The sequence below is a fragment of the Dipodomys ordii genome, unplaced genomic scaffold (assembly GCF_000151885.1).
Source record: "Dipodomys ordii isolate 6190 unplaced genomic scaffold, Dord_2.0 Scaffold127, whole genome shotgun sequence".
In the NCBI taxonomy this organism is placed as follows: Eukaryota; Metazoa; Chordata; class Mammalia; order Rodentia; family Heteromyidae; genus Dipodomys; species Dipodomys ordii.
The window spans coordinates 1,475,065-1,492,045 of record NW_012267343.1 but is presented as its reverse complement, the minus strand read 5'-3'; the positions used below and the strand labels follow the sequence as shown (position 1 = coordinate 1,492,045).

General features: G+C 41.2%; 1 protein-coding gene across 1 annotated transcript in view; it reads right to left on the bottom strand.

The window, feature by feature from the left end:
* Nucleotides 1-331: 331 nt before the first annotated feature.
* The window catches only part of LOC105996124 (complement C5-like), a 73,372-nt gene continuing 56,722 nt past the window's right edge, over nucleotides 332-16,981 (bottom strand). Inside the window, 9 exon segments of the mRNA XM_013030104.1 lie at nucleotides 332-804; nucleotides 1,564-1,702; nucleotides 2,798-2,881; nucleotides 5,902-5,991; nucleotides 7,130-7,213; nucleotides 9,048-9,153; nucleotides 9,244-9,318; nucleotides 10,105-10,207; nucleotides 15,576-15,620. Of these exon segments, the coding sequence (XP_012885558.1) occupies nucleotides 669-804; nucleotides 1,564-1,702; nucleotides 2,798-2,881; nucleotides 5,902-5,991; nucleotides 7,130-7,213; nucleotides 9,048-9,153; nucleotides 9,244-9,318; nucleotides 10,105-10,207; nucleotides 15,576-15,620 (862 nt within the window). The 3' untranslated portion in view covers nucleotides 332-668.

Here is a 16,981-nt window from a genome sequence, read left to right as displayed (position 1 = left end):
CTAGGATTACAGGTGTGAGCCACTGGGACTTGGGCTGGGGGGTTTAAAATAAAGCTCAAAGAAGGAGTTGGATAGGGATGTAACAAAGGTCTTCTGACTCCCAGTTTCTTTGGTCAGGGGATGGAGAGAGCAGTAGAAGGGGAGGGTGTGATAACCTCTCCTACCTTCTCAGCGGGCTGACGCGCTCTGAATGTCAGCTTTGTCCCTGTCAAGGCTCTCCATCACTCTGTGTGCCTGTATTTATATAGTAGTCACCAACCTACTATAAAATAACATGCTTTTTAGTACATTTTGAAAGAGAAGTCAAATTTTAATGATCACTTCTGTTTCTTGGTGCTTTCTTTCAGGCGAAGACCACGTTTTCGTAAGATACTGCATGTCTGTGGGGTTCTTCTTTTGGTTCCAGCAGACATTCGCACGTGGTCAATTTTAGAATGTGGTGCATTGGATTGCTCCTGATGTCCACTATCCTTGGAGCATCTGTTCTTCAAGGCCATGTTATTCCAGAGAGTGACAGCTCTTCAAGCTCTTCTCTAATAAAAGCAAGTGCCACTAATTGTAAGGAGAGGAAGCTTCCTAAGTAAGACCAATTGTGAATGTTTACAAAAAAGTAAGGAGAAAAGAGCAACTTCAACAACAGGAATCTGTAAGTGAAAATTACACATGGTTCAGGCTTCGCAGCCATTTAAGAAGACGTCTTCTGCAAATGCGTCTAAATTAGCTAGAAATGCTTGGCATGAAGGACATGTTGTGTCTGTAGGCCAATATTCAATCCACGTGGAGGAATCTAAAGGGTAGACATACCTGCAAGAACAAATGATACCAAGTGTTTGTGATGATGGCATGATGGAGAAAACCTGTACCTTTCTTTCTTTCTTTCTTTTTTTTTTGAAAAGCCCAAGTGTGGGTAGATCCCCAGGGGTTAGACTGTCAGCCACACAGAATCCTCCTTCCTTCCTTCCCTCCCTCCCTCCCTCCTTCCATCCCTCCCTTCCTTCCTCCCTTCCTTCCTTTTTTCCTTCCTTCCTTCCCTTTTTCACTTCCTTCCTTCTTTCCTTCTCTCTATCTCCCTCCCTCCATCCCTCCTTCCCCTTCCTTTTCATCCTTCACCAGTACTGGGGCTTGAGCTTAGGGTCTCAACCTTATCTCTTAAGTTTTTCTTTCAAAGCTGGTACTTTGCCATTTGAGACACTTTCCTTTTTTAGGGTGGAAGGGTTTACTGGTCCTGAGACTGAATGCAGGGCTTGAGTGCTGTCCCTGAGCTTCTGTGCTCAAGGGACAGCTCTACCACTTGAGCCACAAATCTCCTATCTACTTTTTGGTAGTTAATTGGAGATGAGTCTCATGGTCTTTTCTGCCTGGGCTAGAATTGAACCTGCACTCTCAGGTCTCTTGAGTAGCTAGGATTACAGGCATGACCTACCAGTGCCTAGCTTTATTTATGTTCATAATGGTTTGATGGTTAGCCTCAAGGCATGTAAGAATTATATAGCGTAGGCAGAAAATGACTCTGTGATTTAGCATGCAAATCAAATCAGTAATTCTAAAATATTGGTGACTTACTTGAAACTGAAGTTGTGCTTTATCTGCAGAGCTTCTTTACCCATAATTAAATACTGCCTTCCTTTCACCAGGTCAGCGTTAGCACAGGCCATCTTTTTAATGAAGGTGATTTCAGAGTCTTTCTCAGCAGCAGCTTCCCCTGAGAAATACACATTTATGTTTTAATGTGGCAACAATAAACTTTCTCAGGCTGTCAAGTTTCTTATAATTGCTGAGAGTGGCTACTAGAAAATGGCAGTATCCACATGGTTAGACTTTGGAGCCAGACTATCTGGCTTAAACCACAGCTTTATTATGGCTGTGTGGATCTAGCCACTGATCAGGGACAGTGCCCACGTCCTGAGTTCAAGCCCCGCTACCAACAATAACAACAACAAAAAGCTAATTAGGTCCTGAGTTCAAGCCCCAGTAACAGTGCACATACATAAAAAAAGTTGGAAAGTATTTTTAACCCTAGGATTAGGGTTAGAAATAATCAAGCATTATCAGTCTTGAAATACTTGACAGAATTTCAAAAAGAGGACAAAAACAATGCCAGCATGTAATTGAAATTTAGAGTTTTTTGCCTTACTTATTATAGAATTTATATCCACTGAAGTGAGAAGATAAAAATAAACTAATAAAATAAAATTTATTCATAATTATATATACAGCAGCACTTTCATTTAAAAAGTGCCTCATATCTGTAAACCTTGCTACTCAGAAGACTGAGCTCTGAGAATCCCAGTTCCAAGCCAGCCCAGGCAGACAAATCCAACAGACTGTCATATCCAATTAACCAGCAAAAAGCTGAAAGTAGAGATGTTTCAAGTTGTAGAGCGCTAGCTTTGGGTAAACAATAGCTCAGGGATATAAGACTTGAGTCAAGCCCCAAGACCTGCACACACAAAAAAGTGCTTTAAGTAGCTTAAAATGAAATGTTGAAGACTGAAGATAGCTTATGGCTTTTGTCAGTCTCAAAGTCCTGGAAGGAACAATAGAGATCTGAACAGTAGAGATTTGAAATAAAAAGGGTGAATGAGGAATATTTATGTGAATACCTTTAAAAATGTATCTCTCCAAGTAGAACATAAACTTTTGGAAGGCAGGAATGTTATGTAAGTTCTATCTTCTGTATCTAGTATAATGTTTGGAACACAGTAAGTAGTACATATTTGTTGAAAGGGAGGGAGGGAGAGAGAGAGGGGGAGGAAAAGGAAGAGAGGGGGGAACGGAGGGCTGAAGGAATTCTCACCTGTTTTGTAGATATCCAAAAGTGTTGCTGTATACTTGACAAAAACATTTTCTTCTGTCATAGACTTGATGCTAACTTTATAAGCTGGTAAAAAAACAAAGACCCAAATCAAATCAGTTTAGGCTGAGTACCATTGATGTCTTGCCTAATAAAAAGCCACGTTTTGTCAGAGAAGAAAGGAAGCTTGACAAACTATTGTAGACACCCTGAAGTGGATCTTATTTCTTCTAGGGAACTTTCCCAAGTTCACTATCAGAATCATTGGTCCTGGCCACTGTGTTAGAGCTGGCTGATAAGGATGAAGACCTACGTTAAATAACATAAGCACACAAACAAACAGAATAAACTTCAATCAGGTGTACAGTTCAGAGGGGAGTGGTTTCAGAGAAGCAGAATCATGTTGGCAGACACTTCCTTCCCTGGCGGTGGAGGGGCCTCCCTGTCCGTCAGCATTGCTGTGGGAGCTGCACTGTTTCCTGGCCTTGCTTCCTTGCCCAGCTCTACTGGTTTTGATATTTAGGTTTTGGTAGGATTCTATTTCCTTACCCATCTTTGCTTGGATTGGCAATTCTCTGACAAGAGCCCCCCCTTTCAACTGCTGTTTTCACAGCTTTAGGAATTATTATGTGTTTGACCTCAGCTCTGCAGTGATCAGCTTGAAGGGGATGACCCTTCTTCTGACCTCAGAAAAGACCTCTTTCATTTTTGCTTCTGATGGAGTAGACAACCTAAAAGGTTTGTCTATTTTGGAGATCCTTCTGATCTCAATCTGTCCCTCATATAGATAAATATCTACATTGTTTGATACACAGATAGGGGAACTCACTGTGGCAGGATTGACTATTATGGAAATTAGTTACAACATGTATGAAAATATCCTCAATTTCTGATTGACAAGTCTTCGTGGTGAATACAGGCAATAGTATAATAATAGTAGAAGGTCAAGAGAGAGAATTATAGCCAGCCGCCAGTGGCTCACACCTGTAATCCTAGTCGAGATTGCAGAAAAAGCCCATGAGACTCTTATCTTCAATTAAACCACCATGAAGCTGGCTCAAATGGTAGAGTAAGGACGGGGTGGGAGAGAGAGAAAGAGGGATAGAGAGAGAAAGACAGAGAGACGGGGGAAATTATTTTATTTTTTATGTTATTCTAGTAATAACCTATTTTCTCCGGAAGAAAAGTTTTTTGTTTTTTTTTAAAAACTGGTCCTGGGGCTTGAACTCAGGACTTGAGCACTGTCTCTGATCTTCTTTTGCTCAAAGCTAGCGCTCTACCATTTGAGCTACAACTCCACTTTCAGCCTTTTCTGTGTAGTTTATTGGAGATAAGAGTCTCATGGAGGGGCTGGGAAGGTGGCTCAGTGGTAGAGCGCTTGCCTTGCATGCCAGAGGCCCTGGGTTCAATTCCTCAGCACCACATAAGCAAAAAGAAAAAAGCCGGAAGTGGCGCTGTGGCTCAAGTGGTAGAGTGTTAGCCTTGAGCTGAAGAGCTGAGGGACAGTGCCTAGGCCCAAAGTTCAGGCCCACGGTTGGCCCCCCCCCCCGAAAAAAAAAAAAAAAGAAAAAAAAAAGAGTCTCATGGACTTTCCTGCCTGGGTTGAACTGTGATCCTCAGATCTCAGCCTCCTGAGTAGCCAGGATTATAGGAGTGAGCCAAAAGTGCCTGCCCACCCTCTGCTTTTTTAAGGTAATACAATAAATTTGTGTTACTTGTATTCTCTGTATTAGAATAATTTTTTCCCGTGATTGAAAAGCCTGTTCTCATTTTTTAAAATTGTATTTTCTTATAAAGATGCTGTACAGAGAGGTTACAATTATAGCAGTAAGATGATCAGTACATTTCTTGTTGAACATAGAATAAATTTTTGATATGTAAGAGTTAATGTACTTCTAAAATGGAGGGAAGAAATAACTGCATTATTTTTTGTTTGCTGAAAAGTATTCTCTTAAAGTATTCTCTTTTAAGTTCTGATGCATGTTATAAACTGAGTAGGTCTTGGCTAAGTCGGGCAGTTTCTTGACATTGTTTTTAAATCAAGTATTTCAAAGGAAAGAAATACTGGAAACCATTACAAAATTTATTCTTATGGCCATATTTGCATGAAAAGGATTCAGCTGACTGTGACGGAAATGATCTAGTGGAGTGCAAGGTACATTCTGTCCTACTGCTTCCTGAATGGCCTTCCTCAAATTACTTAATGTCCTCAAGCTTCAATTTCTTCCCTGGCAAAATACTGGTAACACACAAGGGTTCTTATAAAACCCTTCATATATGAGAACACACATATGAAAACCACTGGTAAATGCAAAGTACCAATCCAATTGTACTTATTTTTATTTTAGCTTAGAAATGATGCCTTTCCAATTAAAAAAATGATTTGAGCTAGTATACAATCAGATGTCCCCCACTCCTCAAAAGAAAGCTTCAGAAATAAAAATAAAAAAATGGGAAATCAAAGGAAACAATAGTGTTAAATTCTATACAAATATACTTGTGGACATTTAGTTCTGAGATGTTTTAGCTCTGAGCTCTGGACAACCAGCATCCTTTTGAGGATACTGGGATTTGAACTCAGGGCTTTGTGCTTGCTAAACAGGCATTCTACGATTTGAGCCACTCAGTCTAAAATGCTCCTTTCAAAGTAGAGAGACCTCAAGTGTGGACTGCAGCTCAACACTTAAAAATTATTTAGTTCTGTCTTTGTTTTCAAAAGATATTTTCTAAATCAACCTTTCCAAAGCACTCTCTGCTCTTGTCAACTGGATGAATTAAAAAAAAACAAAACCCTGAAATGTAATACCTCTGTGGCTTCTCAAAAGTTCCCTTTGAATATGTTTTACTGCCTGTAATGCAAAAGGATCTATTAGGGTAAAGTCTCTTGGCTGGCTATGCATGTCACTTCCATTATTTTTAATGAAAATCACATTTCTTTGCTGAGGAATAAATAATTTGCACATTAATGTTGAAAATTGGTGGCATTTTTCCTTCAAGGGAACAAATGAAATGTTGAATCACGATGTAATGTTTTCTGATCTTTCTAAATGATCATGTATTCCTAAAAATTCATGTTTAAAAGAACTCCATTAAACTTTTGAACTCACCATATGCAATCTCTGGCTTACACGCTGTTTCTTTCCTGGTATCTGCAGAGATTGTCAAATCCAATTCTTTCTGCTTTTGCCCACAGTCAGCTGGATGGTATGAAAAGTGGTAAAAGTTATATTAATGTGAAAAGGCAAGGCCTCTTTTCTGGGGAGTAAAAATGATTTCTTATGAGCCCCGAGACAATTCAACATAATCTCACAAGTACTAAATTCCTAAGACCTGCCCATTTTCTCCTCTTCCATAAAGTGAAGCATTATTAGAGCAAACCCCCCAAAAAGTCAACCAGTCAACTAAAAAAAAAAGTCTTGAACCTGAGACCTGAGCTGTCTTTTTTTTTTTTTTTTTTGGGTCCAGTCGTGGGTCCTGAACTCTGGGCCTGGGCACCGTCCCTCAGCTCTTCAGCTCAAGGCTAGCGCTCTACCACTTGAGCCACAGTGCCATTTCTGGCTTTTTTCTTTCTGCTTATGTGGTGCTGAGGAATCGAACCCAGGGCCTCTGGCATGCAAGGCAAGTGTTCTACCACTGAGCCACCTTCCCAGACCTTGAACTATGTCTTAGGATGGCTTTTTTTTGGTGCATGTGTGGGGAGGTGTCTTGGGATTTATAAGGGAACTGTGGTCCTGGGGGTGAGGAAGAATGAGACCTTATTCAAAACAATAACAAAAGCCAAAGGGGCTACAGGTGTGGCTCACGTGGTAGAGTGCCTGTTTAGCAAGAGGGAGCTTTGAATGTAAACCCCTACCATCAACCCCACCTGCAAAAAAGAGATTTATAATCAGGACTCACTTAGGAAGTAGGAGGGAAAATAACAGGTGAAAAAAACCCAGTTACCAGTGTATTCTAGGTCTTTTCCTTGCCCAAAAGAGACTGAACGGAACTAGACAATTGACAGAGAATTCCATTTCCTAGAAGGATAAGGGAAATGAAGGAGGGCCTAACCCTGGCTCTGTTCTCTTGGGTTGCAGTTGCATGTTAAAAAGACGAGGTGAAAGTAAGACATCCCCTAAGCATCTGGATGACATTTTTCTGTCCCCCCCCCCACTGTATTCCCCCAGGCTGTTGACCAGAGAGGAAGTAGCTTTAGGATTCTTCTCAATCAATCAGGATTACATTATTATTTCACTTCTGAGAAACAAAAGCTGGCTGGGCAGGTTCCCCAAGGTGATCTTTTATGAGTGCGGTTTGAAACAAGTATGCAGCCTGAACATGTCAAGGGAAGCTCACCTTCCACACATTTGCACATGGCTCCTTCGCAGACTTTCTGAAGTTTGGTATCAGAAGTGCTATAGAACATGGTGCACTGTTTATCTGTGGAAATAAAAGCATGGTCACAAGGAGTGGCTTGACTGATGTCTAACACATTTGTCGAGTCTCTTACAAAGGGCCTCAGAGACTGTCTATTCCAGACCCTTCTATGTATGGCTAAAGTCCAGGTTATATTATGAATTGGCAGTACTGGATGGGCCTCCCTGTCCTCCAGACAATCTCCTCTTGTTAGCTCAGTGCTGTGCTTGATATCTTACTGTTCAAAACTCATATCTTAGAAAGTATTTGGTGCTCCCATGAATAAGAAGAAAATAAATCGTGTTACATGTGAACCTATTGAAACAAGCCTATTAAAAGTATTTAGGCCGGACAAGAACATATATAATGTGTTTAAGTATGCATGTACAATGTGTATATCAATGAGAAGAGTGTCTACATATGGTTTATAATGGCTCAGAAGATAACAATATCATGAACTCTAACAAACAGAACTACCCAAGGCAGAGTCACCTGTCTTGTAAGCCAATCAACTCTCCAATCATTTAACATTTCAGCAGTGGCCGATTAGTCAAATGTGAGATCATTCTGTCAACACACATTTACTGTAAACATAGCATGTATCTAACACTATGTTAGGCACCTAAGCATGAGTGGATGAAAACACTTTGGTGTTGATGAGCAATTTCAGTGTCATGCAGAAACCACTGCAATAGATCTATGTGAGAAGTATGATAAAGATACTATGAAAGTTGTCCTGGGAGGATGAGAGAATTCAAGGTTAAGTCACCTTCTCAAAGTGAGGGGTGGGCCAGACACTGGTGGCTCATGCCCCCATGTGTAATCCAGATCTCAGGAGGCTGAGATCTGAGGATTGTGATTCAAAGCCAGCCCAGGCAGGAAATCTGTGAGACTCTTACTTCCAACTAACCACCAGAAAATTGGAAGTGGCACAATGGTTCAAAGTGGTAGAGTGCTCACCTTTAGCGAAAATGTTCAGGGACAGTGCTCAAGCCCGAAATTCAAGTCTCATGACTGACAAAGAGGGGTGGATGGGGAGGATGGGAACAGAGGAAGGTGCTCTCTTTGTGCAGAGATGGAATTTTATCTTCAGTTTCAGGAAAGGGTTTTTTTTTTTTTTTGGTTGGTTATGGGGCATGAACTCTGGGCCTGGGCTCTGTCCCTGACCTCTTCAGCTTAAGGCTAGTGCTCTACTACTTTTGATTCACACCACTCCCAGATTTCTAGTGTTTTATTGGAGATAAGAGTCTCACGGACTTTCCTGCCCAGGTTGGCTTTGAACTGAGATCCTCAGATCTCAGCCTCCTGAGTAACTAGGATTACAAGTGTAAGCCACCAGCACTCAGCAGGAAAGGGGGTTTTTATAGCATCTGGTCACCAAACGGTATGGCCCTCAGTTCACAGGTTCTCTCTTTTATAGCCACTGGGTGTGTTTGGGGGGAGGAAAGGGGAGATGATTCAGCCAGGACAGTTCTAGCATACATCTGTTGGGGAGGAAAGGTGAATGTTTTTAGTTTAAGTAATTTTTCATCAGAGACACAATAAATATCGACAGCAAACACTACAGAAAAGTGTGAGGCAAAGGAAACTGAAGTGGAGGTCCATACAGTCCTGTTATTTTTTAAATGAAGGAACTGAAAAGCGAGACATGAAATTATTTGCTTAATGTCATGAAATAGTTGTATTCAATATTTTAAAAACTTGTAAGGCCATGGCTGGAAAGTTTAAGTTAGGACTTTTATGAAGTGGGTTTTAAGACAATATGTAACATTTATAGGTCAAGTGGATTTCTAAAGGTTGTGTGAAGACTACTTAAGTAATCATTTGAAGATCTTAAAGGTGAGGTAGAGTTGATTACCTGGTCTGTGATATTCATATACTGTGAAAGTGGCTGGGCTCAGAAACCCAACTTGGAAAAGTTCAAATATCCGGAATCGGACACAAAGGAAATCGCTGGAAGGAATCTGTTGGACAAATTCAGGCATTTAAGAAAATTAAAGAAGATGGTTTTGGAGAGTTGATGGGAGGAGAAACGGTGAGGAGGGGGAGCTTACGGAGTTCAGCTGCAGGATGATGTGCCCGTCTTTGATTTGGTAATCAGTTAATAGTTGATCCACTCCTTCCACAAGCTAGAGAGAGAGAGAAATGTTTGGATCCAGTTTCATTATCTTTATGTTTAATTACATTCCCCTGTGGATGGGTATGAAACCACAGTTGTGTGATGTACTACTCAAGATGAAGAAAAACAAAATCTAGGGGCTGGGAAGGTGGCTCAGTGGTAGAGCACTTGCCTTGCATGCCTGAGGTCCTGGGTTCGATTCCTCAGCACCACATAAGCAAAAAGAAAAAAGCCGGAAGTGGCACTGTGGCTCAAGTGGTAGAGCGCTAGCCTTGAGCTGAAGAGCTGAGGGACAGCGCCCAGGCTCAGAGTTCAGGCCCCACAACCAGACCCCCCCGAAAAAAAAACAAAAAACAAAATCTAAGCTCTTGAGCACAAATGAATTATTTTGGACCACGCAAGTATATGTTTTTGATTTATACATATAGATCAAAATATAGATAGAGGGTTATTTAGTAAAGACTATTTTGGGAGATTGTATGAAAATGAAAGGATGTAAATTTGTCTATGAAAGAATGCAGAAAAGAGCCAGTGGCTCATGTCTGTAATCCTAGCTACTCAGGGGGCCTGAGATCTGTGGATTTGAACTCAGCCCAGGCAGGAAAATCTGTCAGACTCTTAAAGCCACTAAACTACCAAAAAAGCTGGAAGTGGAGCTGTGGCTCAAGTGGTAGAGTACTAGTCTTAATAAAAGAAAAGGTCAGGGACAGAGCCCAGGCCCCGAGTTCAAGCCCCAGAACCCACACACAAAAGAAGAATGCACAAAAGCATTCACAACAAGATTGAAAACACTTACTGCTTCTAAGTCTTCTTGGTTTGCGCTGATTCCAGTGGGCAGAGAGATGTCCATCACAGCATGGGAAGACCCAGATGAAGACTCCTCCCTGCTGGGCTTGTAGCTAAAAAAACCAAGAGATTAGGGAATGAAAGAAATGGATAAGACTCTTTAATGAAGATCCCAATTTTTAGCAAGCTTTCATTTATGAATTAGCATCTCCATTTTTTTTGTTACTGGATAATATATAGATTCAGAACCTCTGCATTTTAGAGTTGTAAGAGTTTTGAGTCACATAGTCTGTCTTCCTTGACTTGCCCAATAAACTTTGTGGCTCATTATTCCAAGGTTTTGTTTTTATTTTGTGCTGGTCCTGGGGTTTGAATTCAGGGCCTGGGTGCTGTCCCTGAGCTTTTTTTTTTTCTCTCTTAAGACCAGTGCTCTAGCACTTGAGCCACAGACCTACCTCTGGCGTTTTTAGTAGTTATTTGGTGATAAGAGTCTCACAGATTTTCCTGCCTAGGCTAGCTTCCAACTGTGATCTTCAGATCTCAGCCTCCTGAGTAGCTAGGATTACAGGTATGAACCACCAGTGCCTGGCTACAGTTTTAAATTAATTTTTAAAATTATTGTATAAAGGATTTCATTTTGACATAGGGACATTATTCTGGAACATAGAAGTTGTCCATTCCAAGCAAAGAGAAGAGAATCAGTTCAGGGTTATACAGTTAGGTCATTCAGAGTTACATATGAATCAAGATTTCATTTTTACTCTAGTTACTTTATGGCCTATATTCAGCATTAAAACATGTTTTGTACATTGAAAAGATATTCCACAAACACACTCAGGAACAGACAGGAAGAAAAATACACTAGAATGTTCGGGGAACTATATGATGATGCTAAGATTCTACTCGATCCCATGTCTTTTCTCCCCTGCTTTTCTCTGGTTTCTAAATTTTCCACGATAGACATTTTATTTAAAAAAAATAATAATCCAAAGGCTATAAGTAAGAAAAAAGTTGAAGCGGGTAAAATGGGAATTTTGTTTTTGTTTTATTTTGGTGAGAAAGGAGATAGCAGGAAACAGGCTGGCTTTTGAGAATTTTCCATAAATCATTTCTATTTTCTAAGCTCATTTTCTTATTTGAAAAATTAACTATGTCCCATGTTTTGAATGATCCTGAGGAATCTAAGGTTTTGGTTTGGGGCAGCAGAGCCTTGATGGAATCATTAGCAGAGCCGGAGGATGGAGAGGAGGGAGAGGAGGGAGAGGAGGGAGAGGAGGGAGGGGCTGGAGGGGCAGCAGGGGCAGGGGCGGGGGCAGAGAGTAAGTTATGTTGATCTGGATTCCAGATTCACCTCAAGAGCTTGAGAGGCAGCTGTGCATTTGAGGTTGGAGCTGGGAGCACAGTCAGGATGAATGTAAGAAACTGGAAGGACCATTTCATAAGGGTGAAATGGATAGATGGCACCCCAGAGAATGAGTATTAGTGAGACAGAAAACACTATATGAATGAGTGAGGTGGCGGGGCCTTATTTTTTATTGTGAAAATACTCTCCAGAGGGGTTACAATTACATGAGCAAGGTAATGAGTGCATTTCTTATCCAGCATTGTTGCCTCCTCCTTTGTTTTTCCCTTCCCTCCCACCTCCTCAGCTATACCCCCCCTCCGCCCCCACCCCCCAACCTTATAATATTTTATCTCACCTTATAATCTGAAACAGTCCCTATTGAAACTTTAGATACAATATTTACCACCTCAATGTAAGTTAGAAAAATCTCTGGCTCAACAATCCTAACCCTACTCTCCACCAACTGGTCCGTTTAGAGCAGAACATAAAAGGTTTTATGAACTGTGCTGTGACGTGTGAACATCCCCCTAATTGGATGGGGAGAAGCAGAGAATTCTTGCTCGCAGATGCAAATACTCCAAAGACAGGATGGAAAGGGCCCCCCGGGTGGAGAGGGCCTATGAAAAGGTTATTGGAGCCTCGATGACTCGTTGCCATGGAGACTATTTCAATCACGGAACAGAAATCCTCCTTTCAAGAAGCCTTTTGCCTGCTGCCAAAACCAGCAATTTTCCCCAAAGGCATTTTGTTGTAGAGAAATGAAATCCTTCTTCCCCCCACTCCTATCTTTCTTAGGAATACAACAGAGAGGTTGTGAAAGCTAAATACATGAAAGAGACCCTCTGAACCCAGATACTGTGCTGGCATTTTTTTTTTTAAATCAGGAAAGAATATTTGAAGGCAAAGAATTTCTTTCAGGAATGAGGACTGCAAGTTACTTTTGGAATTTACCCAACCTAACTTCAGTGTCACAGAGCCAAAAGCATATTCCACTAACTTTTTTTTAATATTCTGTCCCCAATTTGTAAAAACCAAAGGATAGAATATTCAATATTGCATTTTCTTTCTTTCTTTCCTTCCTTCCTTCCCTCCTCCCCCCCCCTTTCCTTTTTTGGTTGGTCATGGGGCTTGAACTTGGGGCTTGGACACTGTCCCTGAGCAATTTTGCTCAAGGCTAGCACTCTACCACTTTGAGCCACAGTGCCATTTCCAGTTTTCTGATGGTTAACTGAAGATTAGAGTCTCGTGGGGGCTGGAAAGGTGGCTCAGTGGTAGAGTGCTTGCCTTGCATGCATGAGGCCCTGGGTTCCATTCCTCAGCACCATATAAGCAGAAAAAGCTGGAAGTGGTGCTGTGGCTCAAGTGGTAGAGCACTAGCCTTGAGCTGAAGAGCTAAAAAAAAAAGTCTCATGGACTTTCCACCCTAGGTTGGCTTTGAACTGCTTACTCAGCCTCCTGAGTAGCTAGGCTTATAGGCATGAATTACCAGTGCCCAGCTTCTTGTTTTCTTTTGCACAGTACAAAATCTAGAATTAGGGTTCCTGACAATAAGCCAAATGAATGTTTTTTTAAAAAATATCTTTCAGTAGTTGTACAAAGGGGTTTCAATTTAACATTCCAATTTATGAGTACAATACATCTTGATTAGTGTCACCCCTTCCACTGTTCTCTACCAACAGTCCCAATCTTACCCAACACCTCAAGTTATCTGATTCCATTTTCACACAAATGAGTTTTGATGAGCCTTTTTATCTGTAGCAGAGTTGTGGACAATTAGAACTGGTAAGAGTCATAGAGATAAGTTAGTCCAATATCTACGCCCTGTAGAAAACATCTGGAGAAGTAAGCTAACTTTCAGATGATCCTGTTAAGTGCTCACTGACAGAGGCTACTTACATAGTATCAATCTATTACAAGAGAGCCCTTCTTCAGGCCAACTCTAGGTACCACTCTGTTGGGTCCCATGCATGGATTCTTAGAAGTTGCTCGTACCTTTCATGTGACCACCATATGGCTTCAAACACAACTGTGATCATCCTCTCTTCCCACCCCAGCTAATAGGTTCCAAGGGTGGTAATGATAATGATGCCTGAGGAAAGGTGATCTCCATGGAAAAGTGAGAAAATGGGGAAAGATGTTGGAAAGGAAACAGAGAGCAGGAACTAGCCTAGGGAGGATGTGGAGAATGCTGGGAGGAAGGAATGTTGCCAAGGCAGGAAGTAAGGTAGGTAGGGAAGAAATCCTGAGAAGAGAGGGCATTGAGCACAGGACAAAAAGATTGCTAGGGAAGAGCTGGGATTTGAAAGGCAGGACAATTCACTGTTTCTTGGGATCAATAGCCTCAGATTCTCCAAATTGAAGGAAGTAGTTTAAATATTGGGTTAGGAATCAAGGGGTCAGGGTTTGAGGCCTGGATCTGTCTCTAACTCCGTGGGAACTTGGTAGGTTACTCTGTCTTGTTTGATCTTAGCTTATTTCTGAAATAAAGGGACTTCTAGATTTCTATGTCATCACCAAAGTCTTCCACTCTAATCGATTAGATAAGCCCGGGGAATTTCCAGATTCTTCTTACTGAACACTTTGGCATCATATAAAATTATAAATAGAAACAGGAACATCCTATCCATAGATACCACTACTATTGATAATATAAAGAGTCCAGGAGAACAGAACACAGTAGAAAGGATTGAGGGGTAATGGAAGGAAGAAAGAGAAGAAGGCTGTTTTCTAGTCCTGGCTCTGTCATTAATGGTACACTCTGTGTCATCCCTAAACCCCAATGCATAAAGCTTTTTCAAAGCAGGTAGTGGCTATGGCTAGCAAATGAATGGTCTTCAAGGATGTCCATGTTTTAATTCCATGAGTCCGAGAATCTGTTAGTTTATATGGCAAAAGGAACGTGGCAGCTGTGGTTAAAGGAGGGACTGAGACAGAGAGATGACTATGGATTATCTGGGTGGATGCTAAGGACTCAAGAAAGGTCTTTACATGAGAGGAGGAGGAGAGGGGAGTCAGAGAAGACTGTGATAATGGAAGCAGGAGTCAGAATCAAAGATGAGAACAGTGCAGAGTTGGCACTGAAGACAGAGGAAGAGGCTATAAGCCAAGGAACATGGGCAGCTGGTAGCCTCCAGAATGAGGAAAAGACAAGGAAATGGATTCTTTTCTAGACTCCAGAAGAAGTCCTTGATTTTAGGGTTTGTAACTCCCCCACATATTGTAAAATGTACCTAGCAGCAATAGAGAACTAATATTTGGCCACCTTAGGTCTCTGTGTTCAGTCAGCAGATGCGTTCGCATGAATGGTGTCTGAGCTTTGGACATTTTTGAAAGCTCTGATTTCCATGTGCAGACAGGGTGAGAACTAGTGGCTGGTGACAGCCAGAGAGTTTGCTGAACGTGATTTTTTTTTTAAAGAAGAAGAACCACTGTGAGAGATCTTTCACATTTTGTTTTGCTAATAATTATATCCCATAACCACCCTTGTAAAAGACTGAGCTTATTATACTGTTTGAATAGGGAATCAGAAGATAAGATATAGGAGAGAAATATGTACATATTCATACATATGAGCAAAGTAAAATATTTTTAAATAATAAATGGGTACATAATAATACCTCGTGCTGGGTGCTGGCAGCTCATGCCTGTAATCCTAGCTACTCAGGAGGCTGAAAGCTGAGGATCATGGTTTGAGGCCAGCCTAGGCAGGAAAGTCTGTGAGAATTTTATCTACAATTTAAGCACCAAGAAAATCCAGAAGCAGAGCTGTGGTTCAAATGGTAGTGTTAGCCTTGAAGAAGTAAGTTCAGAGACAGTGTCTAGGCCATTAGTTCAAGTCCCAGGAGTAGCACACGCACACACACACACACACACACACACACACACATACACAGAATACCTCTTATATCTGCATATAAAAATAACAATTTTTAATGTATTCTGCACCTATTGAAATGACCCAAATAAGACCATAGACAGGCACAATAGCATACTCCTATAATTCCAGCATTAGGGATACTGAAGTCTGGATGGTGACTTCAAGGCCAATCTAGGCTATATATATGAAACATGTCTCTAGCAACAACAACAGAGTAAGACCTTGAGATCTCCATTTCACTTTGTGGAAAAGGACTCACCTGGCACACGCTATTAGGCGCTTGTATCCTGAGTTACCATATTCACTGTGGCGGGATGCTAGCACAGAAGCAAATATAAAGCGACATGGGTTTAGTTGTTTTGGGACCTGTCAGAAGAGAATCATTAACGAACAAGTCTTGGAACATACTTAAAAATGATTTGTGATCTGGTGGCACTTTTATTGATTTTAATAGAAATATGTGGCTACTGAAAGTACACGGGCATTTGTACATAATGGTGGGTTTTTTTTTTATTTTTGTTTTTGGCAGTACTGGGGATTGAACTCAGAGCCTTATACTTCTAACACATACCATACCACCAGTCTGGAAGTCTTAAAACAATTAGAGGACTTTTCTGCTCTCAAAGAACTTACAATTTAAGGAAGGACTTATTGAAGATGAGTTTGTATTAGTAACATGTGCAGGGCTTTGGAAGGAGGAAGAGGAGATGACAGTCTATGGAGGGAGGAAGAGATGACAGGCTATGGTGGTGGTTGGAGTGTTACTATAGGACTAGGACTCTGAACTACACCTGGATGAAGTTAAGCCTACACACACTAGGGCAGAGGGCAGAGGAGGAGGATGGGAGGGAGCAAGTCTACCAGAAAGTGAAAACCAACCAATGAAGGCATAGGAGGCCACAGCTTTAAAGGGAAAGAGGCATTTTAAAAAAGAGACCATAAGCCCTGGTGAGACAGAAGTAAATAAACATGGAGGCAGAGAAATGTGAGTGCTTGCTGGAATACAGAAAAGCTAGGGATAGAAAACGAATAGAGTTGTAAGAGTAGTAGGGTCCTGAAATGGCATGCCGACACATAGAAATTCAAAAGAATTAGTTATTTCTGTAGCTTTCCAATAGTTACTTTTTGTTCTTGTTGTTTTTTGTCAGTCATGAGGATGAACTCAAAGCCTGGGTGTTGTCCCTGAACTTGTATGCTCAAGGCTAGCACTCTACCACTTTGAGCCAGAGCTCCATTTCCTGTTTTCTCATGGTTAATTGGAGATAAGAGTCTCCCAAACTTTCCTGCCCAGGCTGGCTTTGAACTATGATCCTTAGATCTCAGCCTCTGGAGTAGCTAGGATTACAGGCGTGAGCCACTGGAGCCCAGCCTAATAGTTACATTCTTAAAACAATGTGTGTGTGTGTGTGTGTGTGTGTGTGTGTGTGTGTGTGTGTGTTGGTACTGGGACTTGAACTTGGGGCCTGGGCACTGTCCCTTTGCTCAAGGCTAGTGTTCTACCACTTGAGTCACAGCTCCACTTCAGGCTTTTTTTGTTGTTGTTGTTTTGTTTGTTTTTTTTAATTGTGAAAATACTGTATAGAGGAGTTACAATTACATGGGCAAGATAATGAGTACATTTCTTATCAAGCATTGTAGCCTCCTCCTTTGTTTCCCCTTCCCATA